This window comes from Lipophrys pholis (genome assembly GCF_963383615.2).
Source record: "Lipophrys pholis genome assembly, chromosome: 7".
NCBI lineage: Eukaryota > Metazoa > Chordata > Actinopteri > Blenniiformes > Blenniidae > Lipophrys > Lipophrys pholis.
The window spans coordinates 3,240,736-3,261,256 of record NC_137638.1 but is presented as its reverse complement, the minus strand read 5'-3'; the positions used below and the strand labels follow the sequence as shown (position 1 = coordinate 3,261,256).

General features: G+C 48.8%; 3 protein-coding genes across 8 annotated transcripts in view; 2 read left to right on the top strand and 1 right to left on the bottom strand.

Moving 5' to 3' along the window:
• LOC308111912 (ral guanine nucleotide dissociation stimulator-like) overlaps positions 1-7,863 on the bottom strand; it is a 34,611-nt gene extending 26,748 nt beyond the window's left edge. The window contains exon 1 of one of the 6 annotated variants that reach the window (XM_080467042.1): positions 7,083-7,863. In XM_080467042.1, the coding sequence (XP_080323168.1) occupies positions 7,083-7,103 (21 nt within the window). In that variant the 5' untranslated portion in view covers positions 7,104-7,863. Of the gene's footprint in view, positions 1-569; positions 1,174-3,981; positions 4,218-7,082 lie in introns of those variants that run through there. The other 5 variants (XM_080467041.1, XM_080467040.1, XM_080467038.1 and 2 more) reach the window with 5 other exon arrangements.
• Positions 7,864-8,445: 582 nt separating this feature from the next.
• Positions 8,446-12,838, top strand: ptgesl (prostaglandin E synthase 2-like). The gene is made up of 7 exons (XM_080467053.1): positions 8,446-8,798; positions 9,094-9,282; positions 9,466-9,521; positions 10,240-10,392; positions 11,361-11,561; positions 11,657-11,774; positions 11,882-12,838. Exons 1-7 carry the CDS (start codon positions 8,520-8,522, stop codon positions 12,020-12,022), a joined length of 1,137 nt encoding a protein of 378 aa, XP_080323179.1. The 5' UTR covers positions 8,446-8,519; the 3' UTR covers positions 12,023-12,838.
• Positions 12,839-13,293: 455 nt separating this feature from the next.
• On the top strand, positions 13,294-20,358 carry gle1 (GLE1 RNA export mediator). Its single transcript, XM_080467045.1, has 15 exons — positions 13,294-13,477; positions 14,488-14,715; positions 14,844-14,978; positions 15,153-15,301; positions 15,628-15,688; positions 15,816-16,049; positions 16,293-16,515; positions 16,603-16,715; positions 16,783-16,995; positions 17,937-18,127; positions 18,201-18,327; positions 18,411-18,515; positions 18,664-18,746; positions 18,822-18,885; positions 19,992-20,358. Exons 1-15 carry the CDS (start codon positions 13,379-13,381, stop codon positions 20,058-20,060), a joined length of 2,094 nt encoding a protein of 697 aa, XP_080323171.1. The 5' UTR covers positions 13,294-13,378; the 3' UTR covers positions 20,061-20,358.
• Positions 20,359-20,521: the final 163 nt, after the last annotated feature.

Genomic DNA, 20,521 nt, shown 5'->3' with positions numbered 1-20,521 from the left:
TTCTAGAGATCTGGTACGTGCAAATTTAGTTCCAATAAAGATGCTTCTGCCCGTGGTTCTAGTAGCGGCAGTCACCATAACAAATCCTCCCAGGTCAAAGCAGAGGAGGCCTAGCCAAGTCCTACGGTCACCTCATTAGTTGAACCAGATGGAGAGGCCTGTTTAACCTGGAACCACGCTGCTCAGCTATAATGTGTTTACATGAAGCCTTGTAGGCCTGAAGCACATCCATCAAACTAAGCTGACCGGCTGTGGTCATTTTGATGTGGTTGGAGAAAGCTGGCTCGTTTAAACCTGTAGATATGAGCTGCCCAGTATCCAGTGTCTGGTTCTGCATTGGATCTAAATCTAAATCTGAGCACGCTCATTGTGGCCTGCTTGTTGTTGTCTTCACCCTCCCCACAAATAAATTGATAAAATATGATTCTATATCTTGGGGACACCAGGTACGAACACAATAATGACTTATTAAAACTCAGCCACGAGTCACAAGTGACTGCAGGAAAACACATACCGATACTGAATATGAAGACGCAGCGAAAACATTGAAGTGGAAATATGATTCCAACCTGTCGGTGCGTCCTCCGGGCCGTCTTGTAATAATCCCGGCCCTCCCAGCAGACACCCGTCCCCAGCAGCTGTCCACAGGTCCACCGGCTCCAGCACAACATCACGAATCCCCTCGCTAAGCCTCTGCACTCGAATCCCATCAGCAGGCGTGCAGGACTCGCACTCCCCCAATCTCAGATTGGTCCGGACCCTCGCCACCGCTCGGCTCGGACATGTTTACCTTCCAGCTGTGTCAACAACGTCAGGAACAACACTAGAAAACATTAACTTCTGCCGGGAAAAGGAAAAAGGGGGCTACTTGCCACCAGACAGAGGAAAGTGAAGACTCGTGGCGAGGACGGCTCAGTCGTCTCACTGAAGCGCTTAAAAGAAAGTGAAAGTTCACAACTGCAGTAAAACATTCCTGTTCAACGAGTCGAGCAAATCACCTTCACCTGCGTCACCCTGACGGGGTTAACAACTGAAGAAGCGCTGCTCGCAAACAGAGATTCTTCCTCTCCTGATCAGACTCATTATGGGATGGATCCACTGACTGAATGGAAGGATATTCCTGGTGCAGATAAACCTGCACATTAATCTGATCACTTTCGTTAGTTCTCATGTGAAATGGACCAATCTGATCTCGCAATCAGGAAGCAACGGGTAATTCCAAGAAGTGGAGGACATGAATTATAAAACAAAAGAGAAAGTGTGGAAGACGTTCTGTGTTCCCCTTCTTCATTAGTAGGACCAATATATACATAGAACTCTGCATCGCTCACACACAGAGTCGATAAAGTCCGTCCACCACACGCGCCGACATTTTAGTCTGTCCCCCGTCAGGGTCAGTAGATGGGTCGGTCCACTTCTGTCTTTAAAGTCTCCCCTTTAAATAGGAGGGACCTTTTGTTTGCAACATGAAGTGCGTCCAGTGTAAAAACTCTAAGTCTACGATCCAAGTTGTAATAAGTTACTGTGGTAATCCTGTAAGAAAGTCCAGAGGAACAGGGTCAGACCCTCAACGTCTCGCTCACTCTCTTTTTACTTTCAGGGATTTTGTTTTCTGACTGATCGCACCACAAGTAGCACGTCTTTGGTTTCAGCCTTTTCACACGTGTCACTGGGGTTCCCCCTCGACCTCAACCTGCTAACCAGAGTTTAACAATTTCAGCTTTTTTTCCAGTTTGTCAGACGTGAGCACTGAGTTTGAGTGGCCGTCCCTCAGTATGCGTACCAGCAGATCTTCTGCAGGAACCTCAGCTGCTGCTGCTGCTCATTCCTCCCCTCACTTCATTTCAAAATGATTATATCCACGGCTCTCAATAAAGCGCAGGCCTGCTGCCGTTTGCGGCGCCGCTTCATCCTCCCTGCACTGTTTTTAAATCCCGGAAGAATCCTGGAGCTCAGATCACAGACCAGACAGTGTGTGTTAATGCTGGGAGAACTCCACATCCTTTCAACCTTTGCTTATTATTCGGGTTGGATAAATCTGAATAATGGAAATATTTTAACCATTTTTAAGGAGACGGATTATTTTCCATCATCCCTTCTGAAGAAGGAAATAAAACAATACGACCTGTTATTTTCAGTGAGTCAGTATTTATTATTTTGAAACCGTTTCAAGCTTTCACGAGCTGCAGGAGAAACTTCCAGATGAACTCCACATGTGCCTGACAAGTTGAGTTTGTCGAATCTGCTCTGTGTGAATCTCTGAGTTTGACGGATCAAACACCAGGACACGTCACAAACTCCCACATCTACTGACTGCTGAGGGAAGGAGGACCATAACAAATATGTCATGGTCAAAAATGTTCAGAAGATGATTAAAATTAGTCTTACAAATTGACTTTTATCCTCCTAGAATCAGTATTTCCTGCCTTCATTTTCTAGCTTATTTGAATTTCAAAGAATAATGTCTTTAGAGGGAATGTACTGTTCTGGTTAATATTACTTTTAGAATATAAATTAGTTATGTATGTCTGCTATTGAGTGTTACACAAAGATAAATTCTGCATTTTCATGAGGCTGTTCGTTGCACATCGTTCCGGTCACTCTGGTTGCTTCTCACAGCAGCTCTGATTGTGTGGCGTCTGTAACAATTATGACTAAAGGAGCTATTTTTAACATATTCTGACCGAATAAACTCGCCTGGGTCCACAAATGATGTTTAACCTTAAAGATGAGGATAACACAAATTAAAACCGTATCTTAAGAATGACAGAAATTATTCTAAATTTTCACTGTCTGGTCATTTTAGCCATTTGACCGTATTTAGCTACTTTCAGCAATTTATACTATTTCAGCCAACTTGAACCAGTTTACCTTTTAATCTGTTTTAGGCATCTCGACTCTTTGTTTTTCATTATCAGTTTTGGGTTCCACTGTTGTTTTCCAAGTTAATTGAGATTTTACATGTGAAGTGAATTTACACTGGTGAATAAAAGACAAATGAAGAAGACAAGAAAAGAAGCGATGACGTGTTTAAAATTCAAACACCTCAATGTAAAAATGCCGGACTCAGCAAACGCGTTAATGCTGGGCTGTGTCTGCATCGCTACGGCTGGATCAGGCAGCAGGGGAATTCACGAAAACACGACCCAACATGTCAGAGTTTCCCTGGGAACCAGGCCTCCTGTGCAGGGACGTGCTTTCCACTGCACGCACACACACGGTCTCCTGAGGCCGCCCGGAACAATGAGAGCAGAAAACAGGTGAAGCAGCCTCAAAGCACCGGCAGCGCTCCAGCTGAGGGTCAGGGAGAGGTGAGGAGATCACAGAGCTCCAGTCTGACTCCAGGCTGCAACAGACACGCTTTAACAAAGACTGACCGCCCTAGACTGCCGGTTACAGACTACTCATTAAAGACCACCCAGGAAAGACTGCCCAATAAAGACTGACCGCTAAAGACCATCCAATAAAGAATGTCCAATACAGATGGTCTAATAAAGACTGTCCACTAAAAACGGTACTACATATTATCCAATAAAGACTGTCCAATACAGATTGACTGCTAAAAATTGTTCAATAAAGACTGTCCGCTAAAGACTATCTAATGAAGACTGTCCACTAAAGACTGTCTACTACAGATTATCCAATAAAGGCTGTCCAATACAGATTGTCCATTAACGATTGTATAATAAAGACTTCTGATACAGATTGTCCACTAAAGACTGTCCACCAAAGACTGTCTAGTACAGATTGTCCAATAAAGAATATCCAATAAAGACTGTCCACTAAAGACTGTCCAATACAGACTGTCCAGTAAAGATTGCCCATTTAAGACACACACACGAATGCAGTGTCGGCAGACACACACTGCAGAGGCAGTGTTTTTGTGTGTGTGTGTGTGTGTGTGTGTGTGTGTGTGTGTGTGTGTGTGTGTGTGTGTGTGTGTGTGTGTGTGTGTGTGTGTGTGTGTGTCTGAGAGCTCACCAGGTCGTCCAGGATGGTGACGGGGAAATCCAGCATGCACATCCTGACAGGCTGAGCCAGCGCTCGCTGCAGACTGAACAAGGACTTGGTGTCCATGTTGGACAGAGAACAAACCGCCGCAGCAGGCATACACTGGCAGAAACACACCCCGAAATAAAAAATATAAAAATCACTAGGAGGGACTCCCCGAGCCGAGCGTCCTCACAGTCACTCCATCTCACAATGAAGACCGCAAGAAAGCAGAAGGAAGAGAGGGGCTCCTCCTCCTCCTCCTCCTCTACCCCCCCCGACACACGCACACCTCCTCTACCTCCTCCTCCTCCTCCTTTTCCAGCCACAACAACCCTGCCCTCCCTCTTCTGTCCACTCTCGTCCTCACCCCGTCACAGGAGATGTGGTGCCTGTCAAAGCTGACTGGGATCCGACGACCCTCTAGGTGAGCAGTGTGGAGCAATATAGAGCAAGTTTAATGCTGAGGCTGCACAAAACCTTCAAAATGTATCCCCCATCGTGACATCAGCACACAACATTGGTATAAAGGGCTAACTGAGCTGTAACAAATGATGCTTCTATGCTCTGTGTATGTCAATGGACTTGACCAATCAGATGAAGTCCTTCTGTAGAAGTCCCGCCCACTCACTAGAAGTGACTGTGTGGAGGAAGAGCATTGTGACAGAGGAAGAGACAAGCCAGAAACAACACCACCGAAGAACGATCTGATAACCACCCAGGCAGGAATCCACCACACCAAGAAGAATCACAATCAAAGACTAATGAACAGGAACTGTTTGTATTAATCACAAATTATACCGTAATTAATGACAACGTGATCAGCTGGTATCGTGTAGATCGAACACACTCTGCTACACGTCATAGGATTATGAGCGCTGACCCGTGAAGTGAATAACAGTGTCTATCTGGCACTTGTGAACGGGTGACACATGTGAATTAGTGGGACATTAGTCTGAAAATCAAAATACATGCGGTCCATCGCAGAGATCAATAGAGATGAAATGGCACAGGAAGCCAGGTTCAGGTTTCTGGGTCATGGTTTTGGGTTTGGTTTCGGTACGTGTTTTGGCACTCTAGATCTCCACAGACTTCTGTTTTTGTCGCTTGTGTTACTTGACTGTCAGAAAGCGTTCCATCGAGGCGCTGACACTGGAGATGCATGCTCATATTGCTCGTGGTTCCTTTTACGTACTGTATGCGACATGTTTCATGCGACATTTGCAGACAGTGAAATTTCTGTCGGCTGTTTTCACTCCCTCGTGTGTTCAACGGTGAAACCGAAATGATCCCACAGCAGGAGATTTATCTGAAGCCGGCGCAGCCAACAGAGGTCCAACACATCGCGAAACTATAGTGGACTATAGCTGTAGTGGAACCAAAACAAGGACGGATTAACAACTGCGCAGCTTATTTCTCAACTCAAATCTTTTCAGAAATACTTTGTTGCTCAACTTTTTTAGTCATAAAAGAGAAAGTTTGTGACCGAGCCGCCATATTGGTTTGGTTTGACCTCCGGAGGATTGGCAGGTCGTACATGTGTCTGAGTGTCTCAGCTGAGAGACGCTGAGAGATGCACAGAGAGCTCCTCTCCAGCCCCATGTGTCTTCAGCTCACACCTGAAGCCTCCGGGAGCCTCCTGGAGAAGGTTTGACCTTTGACCTGATGGAAGCAGCCTCAGAGCTTCTTCTTCCTCTTCTCTGCTCTTCTGTTTCATCAAGGTTTAAATGCACTGGAGTGAACTGCTCTCATCCCACAGTCAGCACAGAGAGAGAGAGAGAGAGAGCGTCTCTACCACCAGTAGCTGCTTTCAGATGCAGAGGCCGTCCCACGGCTGAATACTGTAGAAGCGTTGTCATGGAAACAGGGAGGCAAAGCTGGCTCTTCGTGGAGCTAAATCTCCTCCTCCTCATCCTCCTCCTTCTCATTCTCCTCCTCCTCCTGCTTTTAAACAGGAGTCCATAAAGTGTGGGAAGATGAACACCCCCCCCCCTCCCCCACCTCAACCTCCTCCAATATCACCCACATTCCCTCACCTCCGATCGTCCCCACACACTGTGAGAACTGTGTTCAACATGTTGTCACACAGAGCCTCATGAAACCCGCGGTGAAGTCATGAACTCGTGACCCCGACAACACGGCTGTGGAGAAGACGCAACCTTCATGTTGTTGACCAAAACAGAAAATCGGGGAGGAGCTTCACTGCACACGTCAGGCTCTTCCACAACAACAATGAATCAGAGCTCCAAATTCCTGAGCAGCATCTGTCGTTTCCCTCCACGCAGATACATCTGATCAAACTGTTCAGAGGATTAAAACAATCATCAGACCAGAAGATAACGTCACATTACAGGACTGAAGCGTTGTCGCCGACAGAAACTTAACTGGGTGAAAATTTATAGGGCAAAACACCGTTAAACACATTTATGCATGTGCTTTGTGTAAGTGTGTATTTTGGGCCTCTTCCAGGTCTGACTCTGGTTACCACGGAGACGGGAGATGCTGTCCTCCATCAGTAAATCCACTGAAGTAGGAGGAGGACGTGGCCAGCAGCTGCTAATTAACAGTCAAAGAGTGGAGTATAAAGAGGGTCTGTTATGATGCTGCAACATTCAACGCTCCACCAAAGAACGGCAGTGCATGCTGGGATGATGCACGTCAACGGCAGTGCATGCTGGGATGATGCACGTCACCGTTTATCTGTTCATAAAGAGACATTATAAATAAATCGATGCTTACAGACACACAATGTGACGACATCGGTGGATCATTGAGGCCATAATGGACAAGTTGAAAATGAATGTTTCAAAGGGACAACCTGTCCTGGTGTTTGTGAGGCCCTGAGGGATTGGGGGGTGGGGGGGCATTGGGGGCAGACTCGAGTATTTGGGGGCAGTGCGTGCGTGCATGCCTGCGTGTGTGTGTGTGTGTGGGGGGGGCGGGGGGGGGGGGGGGGGGGGGGGTACACAGCAGCTGGATCAACAGGACCCCCCCCCCCCCAACCCCCACCACAACCTTCACCTTGGAGGACCGTGGATCAGAGAACAGAGATGGAGGCCTCACACACTTCACAGCAGCTCAGGTGTCCTTACCTGTTTTTCCAGCATGATCATTCTCTCGGTCTCATGACCTTCATGGAGTTCAGGTTCAGGTTCACTCCTCCCGCATCTTCTCCTGCTCCGGAGGAGCCACAAAAACAAGTCAACGATGCTAACTGGCGGCGGCGGCGGAGCGAGGGAGGCTCGAGCACCGGAACGATCCGTTATCCGCGAGAGAGGCGTCCTGGGTGACCCCCGCCGCTCATCCTGACACCCGTGGGAAAAAAAAAATACAGCCAGAGGACACTGTCCGTGGACACACTGTCCGTGGACACAGCTGAGGACAGCTAACGTTAGCCTGCTAGCCTTAGCAGCTAAACCCAGCGACGATCAAACTGTTGTTTTCCCGGAAAGCCTTCATCCATCCCCGCTCCGCTCCTCCTCTCACCCCGGGAACCGAAGCCTCCCGCATCGGCTCTGCTCACCAAATCCCCGCCGACGCTCGACGACGGCATCCCAGAGCAGAGCGGTGGATCCGGGAGGATGGTGATGATGGAGAGATGTGACCACCGGAGCACTTAATGGATGCTGCTGCTGCTGCTGCTGAGGAGGATCCCCGCTTACAGCAGGACGCGCCGCTGCCGCTCTGCCGCTTCGTCTGCCGCTCCGGTTGCCGCGCTGCTTCTTCGTCTGCCGCTCCGGTTGCCGCGCTGCTTCTTCGTCTGCCGCTCCGCCGCGCCTACCGCGAGGTCGACGTTTTCCTCCCGCTACGTTTGACGCTCCTGCCGCTATGTTTGCGTCTCCTACCGCTTCTGCCGCTCCTACCGCTACAACTGCCGCTTCTACCGCTGCTGCGTTCACAGGAAAGGCGATCCTCACACTTCAGACACAACGCCAATACGAGCAACACTCACTGATTTAAAACGATCATTTATACGGTCAACACTCACGTACCTAAAAAGATTTTTTTTTAAAGAAGAAAGTGACATTTACAAAGTACACACAGAATATTTAATATGTATATAGTATATTTTAATTAAAAAAAAATATTCATATCGTTGACTGGGCCTATTGTTCTCCAGATCTTCACCAAACTAAAACCTTATAAGAAAAAAAAAACTGTTTTGCACTATTTAATCAAATATTTTAACATGAAAATGCACAACTCTTTATATAGCTCTGTGTGTGTGTGTGTGTGTGTGTGTGTGTGTGTGTGTGTGTGTGTGTGTGTGTGTGTGTGTGTGTGTGTGTGTGTGTGTGTGTGTGTGTGTGTGTGTGTGTGTGTGCCCCTGTTTCTCCTGTAGTACCGGAGTTCACCACTGGGTTGTGGCGTCCTCCTGTAGTACCAGAGCTGGCCGCTGGGAGGATATCCTCCTGTAGTACCGGAGCTGGCCGCTGGGTGCCAGCACACACCGCCATGCACACCATAGACATGCACAGACAGCACAGCCTCACTTGCGCGGTGCATTGTGGGGTTTTATGTAAAGCATCATGGCGGCTACCTGCGCCCGGAGCCTCGGTAAGGTCGGCTGGGCTCTACTGGAGTCTCCGGGGACCCGTCGGTCCGCTGCGGTTTCCCACCTGCGGTACCGGAGAGCGTACGGCACCGGGGGTATGGGGCCGGTGTCCCAGCTGCTGTCCTCCGTGCGGGGACGGGGTGGAGCGGGACGCAGGGTGCTGGGCTGCGCCTTCCTGCTCGGTGGAGGTCTGGGGTTATATCACACCGTGAGGCTGTCCCTGCAGCAGCACCTGGCCCAGGACAACGTGAAGGTGAGTGCCCCCCCGACCCGCACCGCCCTCCCACTGTGTCCTCCACACTGTCCCGCCCCCCACTCACTGTCTGTCCCCAGACTGTCCTCCCCCGTACTAACTAACTTAGATCTGTGAAAAATGTCTTGTTTGTGTTCATTTTTTTTTTTGTGTGTGTGTTAAATCTTCATATTGAAATTTAAAGTCTTGAAGAAGAGAAACATGCTTCATCCGTCTGTGTCACGGTGTGAAGACCTTCTTGAGTGTTCCCTGTGCACGGTGTCTCAGTTTGATGACGTTCTACTGCGTCCTGCAGGTTTCTTCTGGCCCCCCGAATCTCACCCTGTACCAGTACAAGACCTGCCCGTTCTGCAGCAAGGTGCGAGCCTTCCTGGACTACCACTGCCTGCCCTACGAGGTGGTGGAGGTCAACCCGGTGATGAGGCAGGAGATCAAGTGGTCCGTCTACAGGAAAGTGCCCATCCTGATGGTTGGCGAAGACGTGGTGAGGGTTTGAAGACTTCGCGTGACCTGTTTTTAACTCACCCTGTGCGACCTAGCTTCGCTTTCCGTCCACCAGATGTAACGCCTTCATTCTGTGGTTTATCGTTAGCACAGTTCGGCCTCAGGAGAGTTGGTTTGAATTCGCATTTCTCATTGAAAACCTTCTCCGTCCTTCTCTCTGCAGCAACTCAACGACTCATCTGTCATCATCAGCTCCCTCAAGACTTTTTTAATCGCCAAGTAAGTTTCTGACAGACTCACGCCGTCATGTCTCTGTGCTTTGACGTCCAACCCTCCATCATAACAGTGATCTGACTCGTACCAGGCCACCGGGGAGGAACTAGTTTTAGTAAATAGAGATTTTGTGTGCCTGCGTCTCCATGGCAACAGATGCTGATCTCCTTTCATCGCTAGTCACGTTTATCAGAGGTTGTTCACACAGTGAGGGAAACAGAATTGATCACAGCTCTGTTTTCTACCTTGTGTATCTCGCTCGTGTTGATATTGAGATAAACAATGAAGTGGTAACATATAGAGCAGATGTAGTTTTTATTTTTATTTTAAAGCAATAATGGAGTTTTCATCATTTAGACAGCAGCTCTGTAAAGCTGAAGATACATAACATTAGAGACATGTCGGTAGAGACTGTCGTGACTCTTCCTTGGAATCATAAAATAGAACACGGTGGAGGCACCATCATGCTGCCTGCTGCTCGGGCAGCGGAAGCATCGAATAAAACAATTAAGCCCAGGGAGGGAAAAAAAATACTGCTTTCAGTTTGAGGTGAAGATCATTGAGCAGCGTCATTTTGAATTGTTTTAAAATTTAGAGTCGGTCTCTTTTACCCACAGGAACGTTTGTGAACACATTTCCTTCTGATCAGATTGTGGCCAGCTACACACACACACACACATACACACATATTGTCTCTCAGGTTAAAGTGCGATGTCTCCCGCAGGGACAAGAGCGTCTCTGACATCCTGCGCTGCTACCCTGAGATGAAGGCGGTGAACGACCGAGGGAAGAAGGTGACCGAGTACACCAACAAGTATTGGCTGATGCTGAGCGAGACGGAGACGGCCGCGCTGTACCCCGAGAAGGGGATGCAGAAGTACGTCCGACGGCTTTCTGATCGTCACACAGTTCATCCTCCTTCACAGCTGCAAAAATCTCCAATGTCTCAGATCAAATGTAAAAAAAAAGAACGGAGAAAGAAAAGAAACGCTCTCCTGCTGACTCGCTTTTAGGTCCCGTTTATGCTGCAACGATTTCAAGTGAAAACGCAAAACTTTTGTTCAGGTCAATTTTATCTGTATAGCGTTGAATACAAGACGGTCCTCTGAAGGCGCATTTACACAGAAAAGATGGCATACCTTCGCCAGCGCTACTTTTGTCACCATGGAAACCAATGGAGGTTATTTGATCAACCACTCCTTCCATCATTTGTCATGGTTGATTGAATTGCTTCATGTTATAACTGTTTGACAAAGGTGGAACACATTTTTCAGTCCCCCCCCCCCCCCGTAACAACAGTTTGAAAACTGCTCCCAAAGTGGAACTTTTTGAAAACGCTCAGGCTCCGTCCCGAGTTGTCAGTGGACACACTGCGACTGCACATGAGCACCACGGCCATAGTACCTAGCCCTTCTGCACATGCTCAGTAGACAGACAATCAGAATAATGTTTACCTCCGTGGTGTCATGACTCCATATTCTCCTGGGACTTGATGCTTTTATTTTGACAGTCACCGTAATAATTCTGTCCATGAAAATGTCCGTGTTCTCCCGTTAATAATGTTTATAGTGTTTTGTCCTCTGGTGCATTTGTGTTTAGTTTCATTACAAAAAACCCACCAACAGCGCCAACTCCTGCCCGTTTTTAGAACGTTTCCGTGTAAACATGAAACTTTTCTGAAACATAAAAACGATGTGTTTTCACTCTTCATTCAGCGAGCAGCTGTCAGTTTTGAAGGTTTGCTTCTATTATATTAATTCGATTCAGCTGCAGGTTGAGAGGTTAGGGCGTCTCCTGCTGGAGGTTCTAGGGTATCACTTTGAAATATCTCCCCTGCTTCTCCAGAGAAGAGATGAAATGGCGCCAGTGGGCCGACGACTGGCTCGTGCACCTCATATCTCCAAATGTGTACCGGACCACCGGCGAGTCCCTGGCCTCCTTCGACTACATCGTGCGTGAGGGAAAGTTCGGGACGTTTGAAGGGTTCTTCGCCAAGTATGTGGGCGCGGCGGCCATGTTCCTCATCTCCAAAAGGCTGAAGAGTCGGTGAGTGAGGCTCGTCGTTACGCCAGAGCCCTCACTTCTTTCTTGATGAGACGTCGATGAACGTCGTCTTCACTCTGGTGTTGTTTTGCCCTCAGACACGGCCTGCAGGACGACGTCAGGCAGGACCTCTACAAGGCCGTCAACGACTGGGTGGCGGCCATCGGCAAGCAGAGGAAGTTCATGGGAGGAGAGCAGCCCAACCTGGCAGACCTGGTGAGGAGGAGGGGGGAAATGCTAACCGCTATATGTTCCCCTGCAGGCTACCAGCTAACGGCTACCAGCTAACGGCTACCAGCTAACGGCTCTCTGTTCCCCTGCAGGCGGTGTTCGGGGTCCTCCGAGTGATGGAGGGTCTGCAGGCCTTTGAAGACATGATGGTGAACACCAAAGTCAAACACTGGTACAGACGCATGGAGAAAGCCACGTGTCTGCGCGAGGGCCTGACGGCGGTGAAACCCTGAGGGCGCATTCAACTGAAGACCCTCACACTCACGGAGATGCGGCTTGATTCCCTTCGGCTGCTCTGATGCGGAACCCTTCTCATACAAGCTGATGGGAACATTTAATTCCTGTACATTAAGGTTCCTCCTGTAAAAAAATGCTTTAATGGGGGCGTATTGCACATTTGATCCACGCTTGCAGTAAACGGTTCAAGCCTTGGCACGGTGGTGCAGTGGAGCTGCCCTGCAGGTGGGTATTTGAGGAACCGTTACGGCTCATCTGGGTTCACTTGAATATAATTTAATGTGAAAATCAATAAAATGATGTTGCATTGGCTCCGTGAGGGGAACACGAGATGAAAATGTATATTAAAATGTAATTAGACTTTCAGAGGCGAGAGCATGTTTGATTCTTTCGAACGTCCAGTGGTTTGCTGTGGAAATACTGTCCAACAAAAAGCTCTTAAACATTTATTCAGACCTTTGACAATAAACTGTAATAAGTTCAGTGGTGGTGAGCAGTACTAGCTCACACGTTTCAGTGTGTGTGTGTGTGTGTGTGTGTGAGAGAGAGAGATGTGCAGAATGTAAAGATTTGAAATAAAAGAAGGAAACCTGCAGTTCAGGATCACAACAGTCCACTGCACTGTGCACGTTGCTATGACTCCAGTAACAGGATTCGAACTTGAAACCCTCCTCTACTAATTTTTTTTCAAGAATTCTGAGGTCCGACAGGGATTTTAAACCTGTACGAAACACCGCAACTTTACAGCTTTTATTTGTGGAGGACTTAAACTTGTTGCTTTCAAGTAGAATAAAGACATTTTTTATTGTTTTATTTTTTTTATCTCGTCATTAAGCTGCCTGCTGGTTCTCTCGGGGTACAATAGTCATCCATACGAGGGGGCACCTGTGAGAAGTATTTAAAGCGTATAAAAACATTTTTTGACGTTATCCCAAGCTATTCACAAAATATTTTGTTCAGTAAGACTTGAAAAGAACCTTCAAGTTTTTTTCAGTTGGTAAAATACATGCAAACCATTAAATAAATACACAGACGAAAACATAACCTTCTCTGCCAACCAACTTTTGTTGGCGAATAACTTGTGAGAAGCCTGAGTTTGGTTTACAAATATTGATGAATAAAATTGAATTTTCTACAGGTAGTTTATAGTAGAGCAGGTCAGGAGAAATAAACAAGATGCAATTAATTTGTTGCGCTTCAACTTTATTTTGTTTGTGTGTGTTCACGCGAGCGTTTCTCCAAGCGGAACCGTAGACCGACCGGAAGTAGATGGATGTTTCCGTCCGGACCGTTGTCACGCGTTCAAATGTTAAGTTTACTGCGGGATTGGTTTCTGTTGTTGTAGAGCCGCGATGCCTTCCGAGAAGCTGCGATGGGAAACTTTAGAAGCTTTAAAAAACTCCCCGAAAGGGAAAATCTGCTTCGATCCGTATTGGAGCGACAGAGGAGAGGTGAGTTGGGATTAATTACCCCTGTTAACTCCGTTTTCCCGGGCTGGGGGGGCAAGAACACAGATAAGGCTTTTCCACCTAAAAGAAACAGGAGCTAGTTTTACGGCCGGTCCCAGAGCCGGTTCTTAAATGGGCACCGCCAAAGAACCTGTTTTTATTCCACCGTTTGACGGAGCCAAGTGAGAGCTACGTCATTGCGTCACTCAAAAACGCGAAACGTCACTGGTTTCACCAATTTAGCGCTGACAGCGCTCATACAGGTACGAGGAGACGGACTGGATTCATCGGTTTAGTCCGGGTCGCTCCATCTAGTCTGGCCTGAACCTCGGATGCACCAAAGAGCCAGAAAACATTGAGTCTCCTCGTCGCTCTAATGTTGTTTTTCCACGTCCGTCTTGTTTCCGGAGTGGCCAGAGATAAAAAAACAAAAAAAAAACAAACATGTGAATGAGCTTGGGGCTTATTTTTCAACCTTTGGGAATTACATTGTGAGTTTCTGCTGCTTTCACTTTATTTCTGCACGTGTCTGAGTGAAATGCTTCAACATCGGAGAAGAATGGAGGTGTAGAATGATAGAACGCAGCTCTACAGCCGTTTCCAAAGGCAACCTACGTAAACACTCTGATTAAAGTTCTCTTTCACATGAAGCCATTAAAAGGCTAATTTTATGTCTAAAAAGCCCCCCCCCCCTCCCCCTAACACACACACACATGATATTTTTAAAAGTGTTTTCAAGCCTCTTGGTATAAAGATAAATACAAAACTTAGGTTCTTTTTGGTTCCGCAGGCTTTCAGTCTCCAGGTTTGATGTTGACACACACACACACACACACACACAACACAGTCCAGTAACGTTACAAGGTCTTTTTAAAAAAAAAAAAATTTCATCAAATTGACTAAATTAAATATACTAAACAGAAACATTATCACATCACTTCTCCTCAGACCTTCATGTTTCCTCCTCAGACCTTCACGTCTCCATGCTGTACTTGGTGTTTGTGTCCTTGCAGCACATCTTGTCGGGCTGTCAGGAGGCGCTCGGCCTGTCGTCGCACTCCGGACTCATCTTGGAGCGTCTGGGGTCGCAGGCCCTGCTGAAGTCCTCCTTCCTGAGCTCCAGTCCGGAGACCTGCAGCCCCGGCCCGTCTGAGGAGGTTCCGGCCTCGGTTTCCTCGTCTGGGTCGGTTCTGGAGTCCAGCAGCAGACTCTGCGCTCTGTCCAAGACCGAGTGGGAGCAGGTCAGTGAATGTGGAGCTCAGACTGGGAGTCTCTCTGGTCTTGTTGGGCCGTCTGTGAAATGATCAGAGTGAAACATTGAAGAGCAGGTCGGGGAGGGCTCACCTTTGCCCTCTGGGTCGTCTTGCAGGCTGTCAGCGAAGACGCTAAGGATGAAACTCCTGAGCCTGCATCGCCGCCGGCCATCTCGCTGCTGTCGCCCAGAGCCATGGAGATGTCCGGACGCATCATCAGGTTTGAAGAGGAACACCGGAAGAAGGCCAAGGTGAGACAGCAGCAGGAAATACACCCTGAGCTCAACAGACAGAGAGATACAGACACCAGACAAAGGTTCTCTGGCTGTGCAGAGACGGTGCCAACCACTGTGAAGGTGTCAGTCTGAGCTGGTCACAGGTTTACTCACTGTATGTGATTGTATGTATGTGTGTGTGTGTTCCAGTTGGCCCTCACACTGCGGCAGGAGATGCAGGAGCAGATGGTGTTGGCGGTGGCGAGCGCCGAGTCGGAGCAGCTGAAACGCTTCGAGGAGCTGATGGAGCTGAAACAGAGGCAGGAGTTCCAGACCATGAGGGACATGATGGACCGGGAGTGAGAACACACTGCACACACACACACACACACACACACACACACACACACACACACACACACACACACACACACACACACACACACACACACACACACACACACACACACACACACACACACACACACACACACACACACACACACAGCAAGCAGTTTTCTCTCCACCATGACATCACAGTGTGTCGAGTTTCAGAGATCAGTTGTGAAATGTTGTGTTTTGTATTCTGGAAGTGACGTCCTCGTTGAAGCTGAGTCTGTCTGGGACCTCCACCATGTTTCAGACTCTGAGCTGTGTGTGTGTGTGTGTGTGTGTGTGTGTGCAGGACTAAAGAGAGTATGGGCCGTCAGGAGAAGCTGAAGGAGGAGCAGCGCCACAGAATGAAGGTGTGACCATCAGAGCATGAAGCTCCTCCATACTGTGTTTTACTTCAGCACGGCTCCTCACTGTGGAGGCTGCTGGAGCTCCGCCTGCTGCCCGCAGTATTAACCCCCGCCGTTCTGCTCCCATCAGATCCTGAACCTCCGCCTGCGGGAGGCGGAGCAGCAGCGTCTGCGGGAGGTGGAGCTGGAGAAGCAGCGGCAGGCGGAGGGCCGGGACCGACTGCGCAGCCTCAACACCATCCAGGAGGAGATCCTGCAGCTCAACCAGCTACTGGAGCCCTCCGCCCCATCCACCTCCTCCTACACCACCCGGGGAAACCAGCTGTGCTCGCAGGTGTCGGAGGTCGTCCGCAAGACCACGGAGGTCAGTGCACCTGAAGGCAATCGTCACCAGCTGAGCCGCCAAACTGATACAAACACAACACGGACCTCTTCTGGACCAATACTCAGTGTGACGGACCATAAAGACAGGAGATGTTGTAATGTTTCTTTTAATGTTCAGCTGAAAATTCTGGAATGTTTCAGAAGCTTCAGCAGTTTTTCGGTCAGCTTGAAGAGGTGGACACAGACACACACAGAAACACACACACCTCTTGTCTGGTTGCAGGGAGAGTTTCCCAGCGTGGAGGACATGACGGTGGCAGAGCGAGCGCTCCACGACATGAGGGCTCTGATCCGGCTGACGCAGGAGGAGGCAGCCCGGGCCCGAGAGGAGGCCAAGAGGGAGCAGGAGCAGGAGGAGCAGCACAGGAAGCAGGCGGAGCTGCAGGCGCAGCAGGAGGCGCAGAAGAAGGCGGCTCAGTCGGCCAAAGAGAAAGCTCAGCGGAGAGGTGACGGACTGTCGCGGTTCGACCCCGCAGCTTCACTTCCTGCCGGAGGTGAAGCTTTGTGGGACTAACCGGACCGTGTTCCCGCAGGGCTGCAGAACAGCGCGGACGACGACACGCTGAGGTGGTACAGAGGCCTGCAGCAGGCGGCGGCCGCCTCCGTCCAGTCCTTCCAGCAGCTCAGCTCTCCACAGGACAGCCAGGTGAGAGTGTGTCCTCCCCCGTCCTCGTTCTCTCTCTCCCTCCGTTCTAATCGCCGTCCCTCCCCAGACGAAGAAGCTGAAGCTGGAGCTGCAGAAAGCCGCCACCATCCCCGTCAGCCAGATCTCCAGCAACTCGGGCTCACAGCTCCGAGAAATCTTCGACAAGATCGACAGTCTGCTGTCGGGCCGGCCCGTGGTGTCGGGCGGCCGCTCTGTGTCCACCTCCCAGCATCCTCAGGGGCTCGGCTTCGTCAGCTACAAGCTGGCTGAGAAGTTTGTGGTGAGTCGACCGTCACCTGTCGATCAGTGACTGGAGGGAGGCGGGACGCTCTTCACCGAGAAGTCTGAGGGTGCATCCGAGTAGTCCCTCCTGTCTCCTTTCATATCCACTTGTCCTAAACCCCCTGGATGAGGTCACAGGGTTAAGGAAAGGTGTTAGGAGGCTTCCTAAAGGAGTTAGGGAAAGGTGACAATCGGACCACACTTCCACTAGGTGACGTAATAATAATCCGGCAGCGGCGTAGGTTAGTGACGTCTGCTGTGGTAGAAAAAATTAAAATTCCGAAAATAGATCACAAAAAGCTCATTTCTACCACTTTCCTCCACGCCGCTGGTATAAGCTCAAATATCACAAGGTTTGAATGTAAATCAAAGTAACAGAGGGACTAAAGGTAAACGGCTGCCAGGTGAATAAAGACCCTATCCCTGGTTCTACAACATCCAGAACATTCCTAGTTGGATCTGGGTTCTAGATGATTTAAAGTTGTTCTAGGCAGATTATTGCTTTGGTAACCTACATGATCTGCTCCTTTTTCAGTCATCCTGAGTTTCCCTGAACACACCGATGAGCGGGTCCCTTTAAATGTTGTCGCCGCAAGGAATTGTGGGGGAACATGAGCAGGTCTCCTTTGGTAAAGGAAGTATCAGTGGTTCCTAGGCTAAAGGAGGTTCTAAAGGAAGCATCAGTGGTTCCTAGGCTGAAGGAGGTTCTAAAGGAAGCATCAGTGGTTCCTAGGCTGAAGGAGGTTCTAAATGAAGCATTGAGCCTCCTTTCCTTAGCGTCTAGAGAATTCCAACGTTCCTTATCATGGCCGCCACTTAAACACTTCTGGGGGTTTAAGGAAAAGTGGATAGGAAAGGAGATAGGAGGGATGATTAGGACGCACCCACAGTTCAAGTTCCTCCCTCACTGACTCCTCCCCCTGTGGACTCGTCCTGTAGAAACAAGGCGAGGAGGAGGTGGCGTCCCACTATGAAGCGGCGTTCCCCATCGCTGTGGTGGCGTCGGGGGTGTGGGAGCTGCACCCCCAGGTCGGAGACTTCATCCTGGCTCACCTGCATAAGAAATGCCCCTACTCCGTCCCCCATTACCCCCCCATGAAGGACGGCACCACCGTGGAGGACTACCAGAGGTGAGGGGCTACTGTGGTTCCTGTCTTCGAGGGGCGGCGATGTGGATCCAGACTCATGGCTCTGTTCCTGCAGGATTCTGGGTTACCGTGTGGACGACTCGGGGGTGGAGGGCCAGGACAGTTTCCTGAAGAGGATGTCGGGGATGATCCGCCTGTACGCCGCCATCATCCTGCTGAGGTGGCCCTACAGCAAGCAGGGGGTGAGGACAGCTCTGGAAGCTGCTGTGCACGGCCCTCATATACCACCCCCCCAACCCATAACCCCCCCTGTCCTGTGTTTCAGTCTGCGCCTCACGGTCTGAACCACGGCTGGCGCTGGCTGGCTCAGATGCTCAACATGGAGCCTCTGGCAGACGTCACGCCCACACTGCTCTTCGACTTCCTGGAGGTGAGTCCTGAACACACACACACACGTTTTTACAGCTCCGGTCTGCCTGGTGGAGCCTCACGTTTCCATGGCGACTGAGCAGGACGCCACACGGAGAGACGTTTCCTTTTCCCCTCCCTCTGAACACGTTAACCTTTGACTCCTCCAGGTGTGTGGAAGCGCTCTGATGAAGCAGTACCAGAGCCAGTTCTGGAAGCTCCTCCTGCTCCTGAAGGAGGAGTACCTGCCCAGGTAAACGTCTCCACCCGCAGCTCTGGTCGGCCCCCCGCCTCCGCCACGTCCTGATCCCCACCTCTTTGTCTGCAGGATTGAAGCCGTGACCAGCAGCGGACAGATGGGCTCCATCATCAGACTCAAACGCTTCCTGGAGGTACGTCAACGTTCTGCAGCGTCCGGGGAAACATCCAACCTGTCGTCTCGGGAACAAAAATTTACCTGGAGGTTCAAAAGGCGGCGTTAAAGTGTTGAACTTACAAATCTGCATTTGATACCTTGAAGAAGAAAAAAAGTCTTTAAATGGTTTTAAATTTGATATTGTAGATTTTAAATTTTGCTGCCTCATGTTGAAAGCTGATTATAGAAACTTAATGAGACGAGTCGCCAGCAAAAAGCATGTGGAAGTGTATATTTAATAATGGCTGGAGGGACAAAACAAGCTTCTGGATCATGTTGAGACGAAAAGTCGATTCAACTCGGACCAACGAACAACAAATATATGTGTTACATGTTTGAAAAAGTTGGTCAGACGAAGTATAACTTTTTTTTTTCTTTTAATCCTTCCGCTTTACATCTTTATCGTTGCAAATCAGCTTAATTTATTATTACAAAATGTTGGTGGTTCAGTCGTGTTTTTATTGGTAAATATGTTTGGTGATGTGAATATATGCTCTTCTTATTCTCTGCATTTATGCATACTACTCCACGTGAATAGTATGTATATTCATAGCGTTCATGATCATCATAACTTCATGGATTTTATTTTGAAATTCTCAACACAGACAAATGAAGATACAGGACTATAGACCAACTTGCAGAAAACAATGTAACACACTTTAATACTGTAGAGAATGACAGTATCTCTGAAAAGTTCTTGCCAATGATTTATGTAAATAATTACACAATCACTTAGAAGTTGTTTTTGGAATATATTTCCTGGTAGGTGCAGTCAAGCAGGCTGAAATAATGTGTATCCCATAACTGTAGCTGTCATTGATTAAATTAATCAACTCACACTTTTTGTAATGGAGGATCAGAAAAACAGTATTTCCACGTCCTCCTGGTGTCTTCTGGACAGCTCCCCCTGGTGGGTAGTAGAGGACCTGCATGTGTCCCCACTGCAGAACACTATGAAAAGGCTTTTTTTTTTTGTTTGTTTGTTTTTTTATTTAATTCAGGACACCGGAGACAAAATAGTAAATGTATGCAGTGTGTTTTCTGTGCAAACTTAAAATTAGAATATTTTTTTCCCTCCTGCAGACGTCACTGCAGAGCCGGCAGATCCCTGAACCCAAAGGCCAGCTGAGCTCCGGGTTCTGGAGGAGCTGATCCCCGGGTTCTGGAGGAGGACCCGAGTGTGTGGGTCAGAAATCTAGACTTTGGAGACTCGTCATAACGTCCAGTCGTCACAGAACCGGACTGGAGGCCGTCGTTCACATCAGAAATGAGTTTTGGAGGAGTGTTTTGAATCCACTGTGTGGAGCAGAGAATTGACTTTTAATCATTGTGAGAGCAAGAAGCTGAGTTTGATCAACTGTGTGTGTGTGCGCGCGCGCGTATGTGTGCGTATGTGTGTGTGTGTGTGCTTATTACATGAGCCATAAATCAGGCGTGTGAATCAAACTTCAGTTTTTTCTTCATTTTGACTTTTGTTCAGTATATGTGTGTGTGTCTGAGATTGGAAGTAACTCCTCGCCCCGTTTACATGACACCACATTAGTGGTAAAAAGTGGTGCCTTGAGCAACAGACATACAATGTAGTTACCATGCCAGGCCACGGGAGGGCGCTG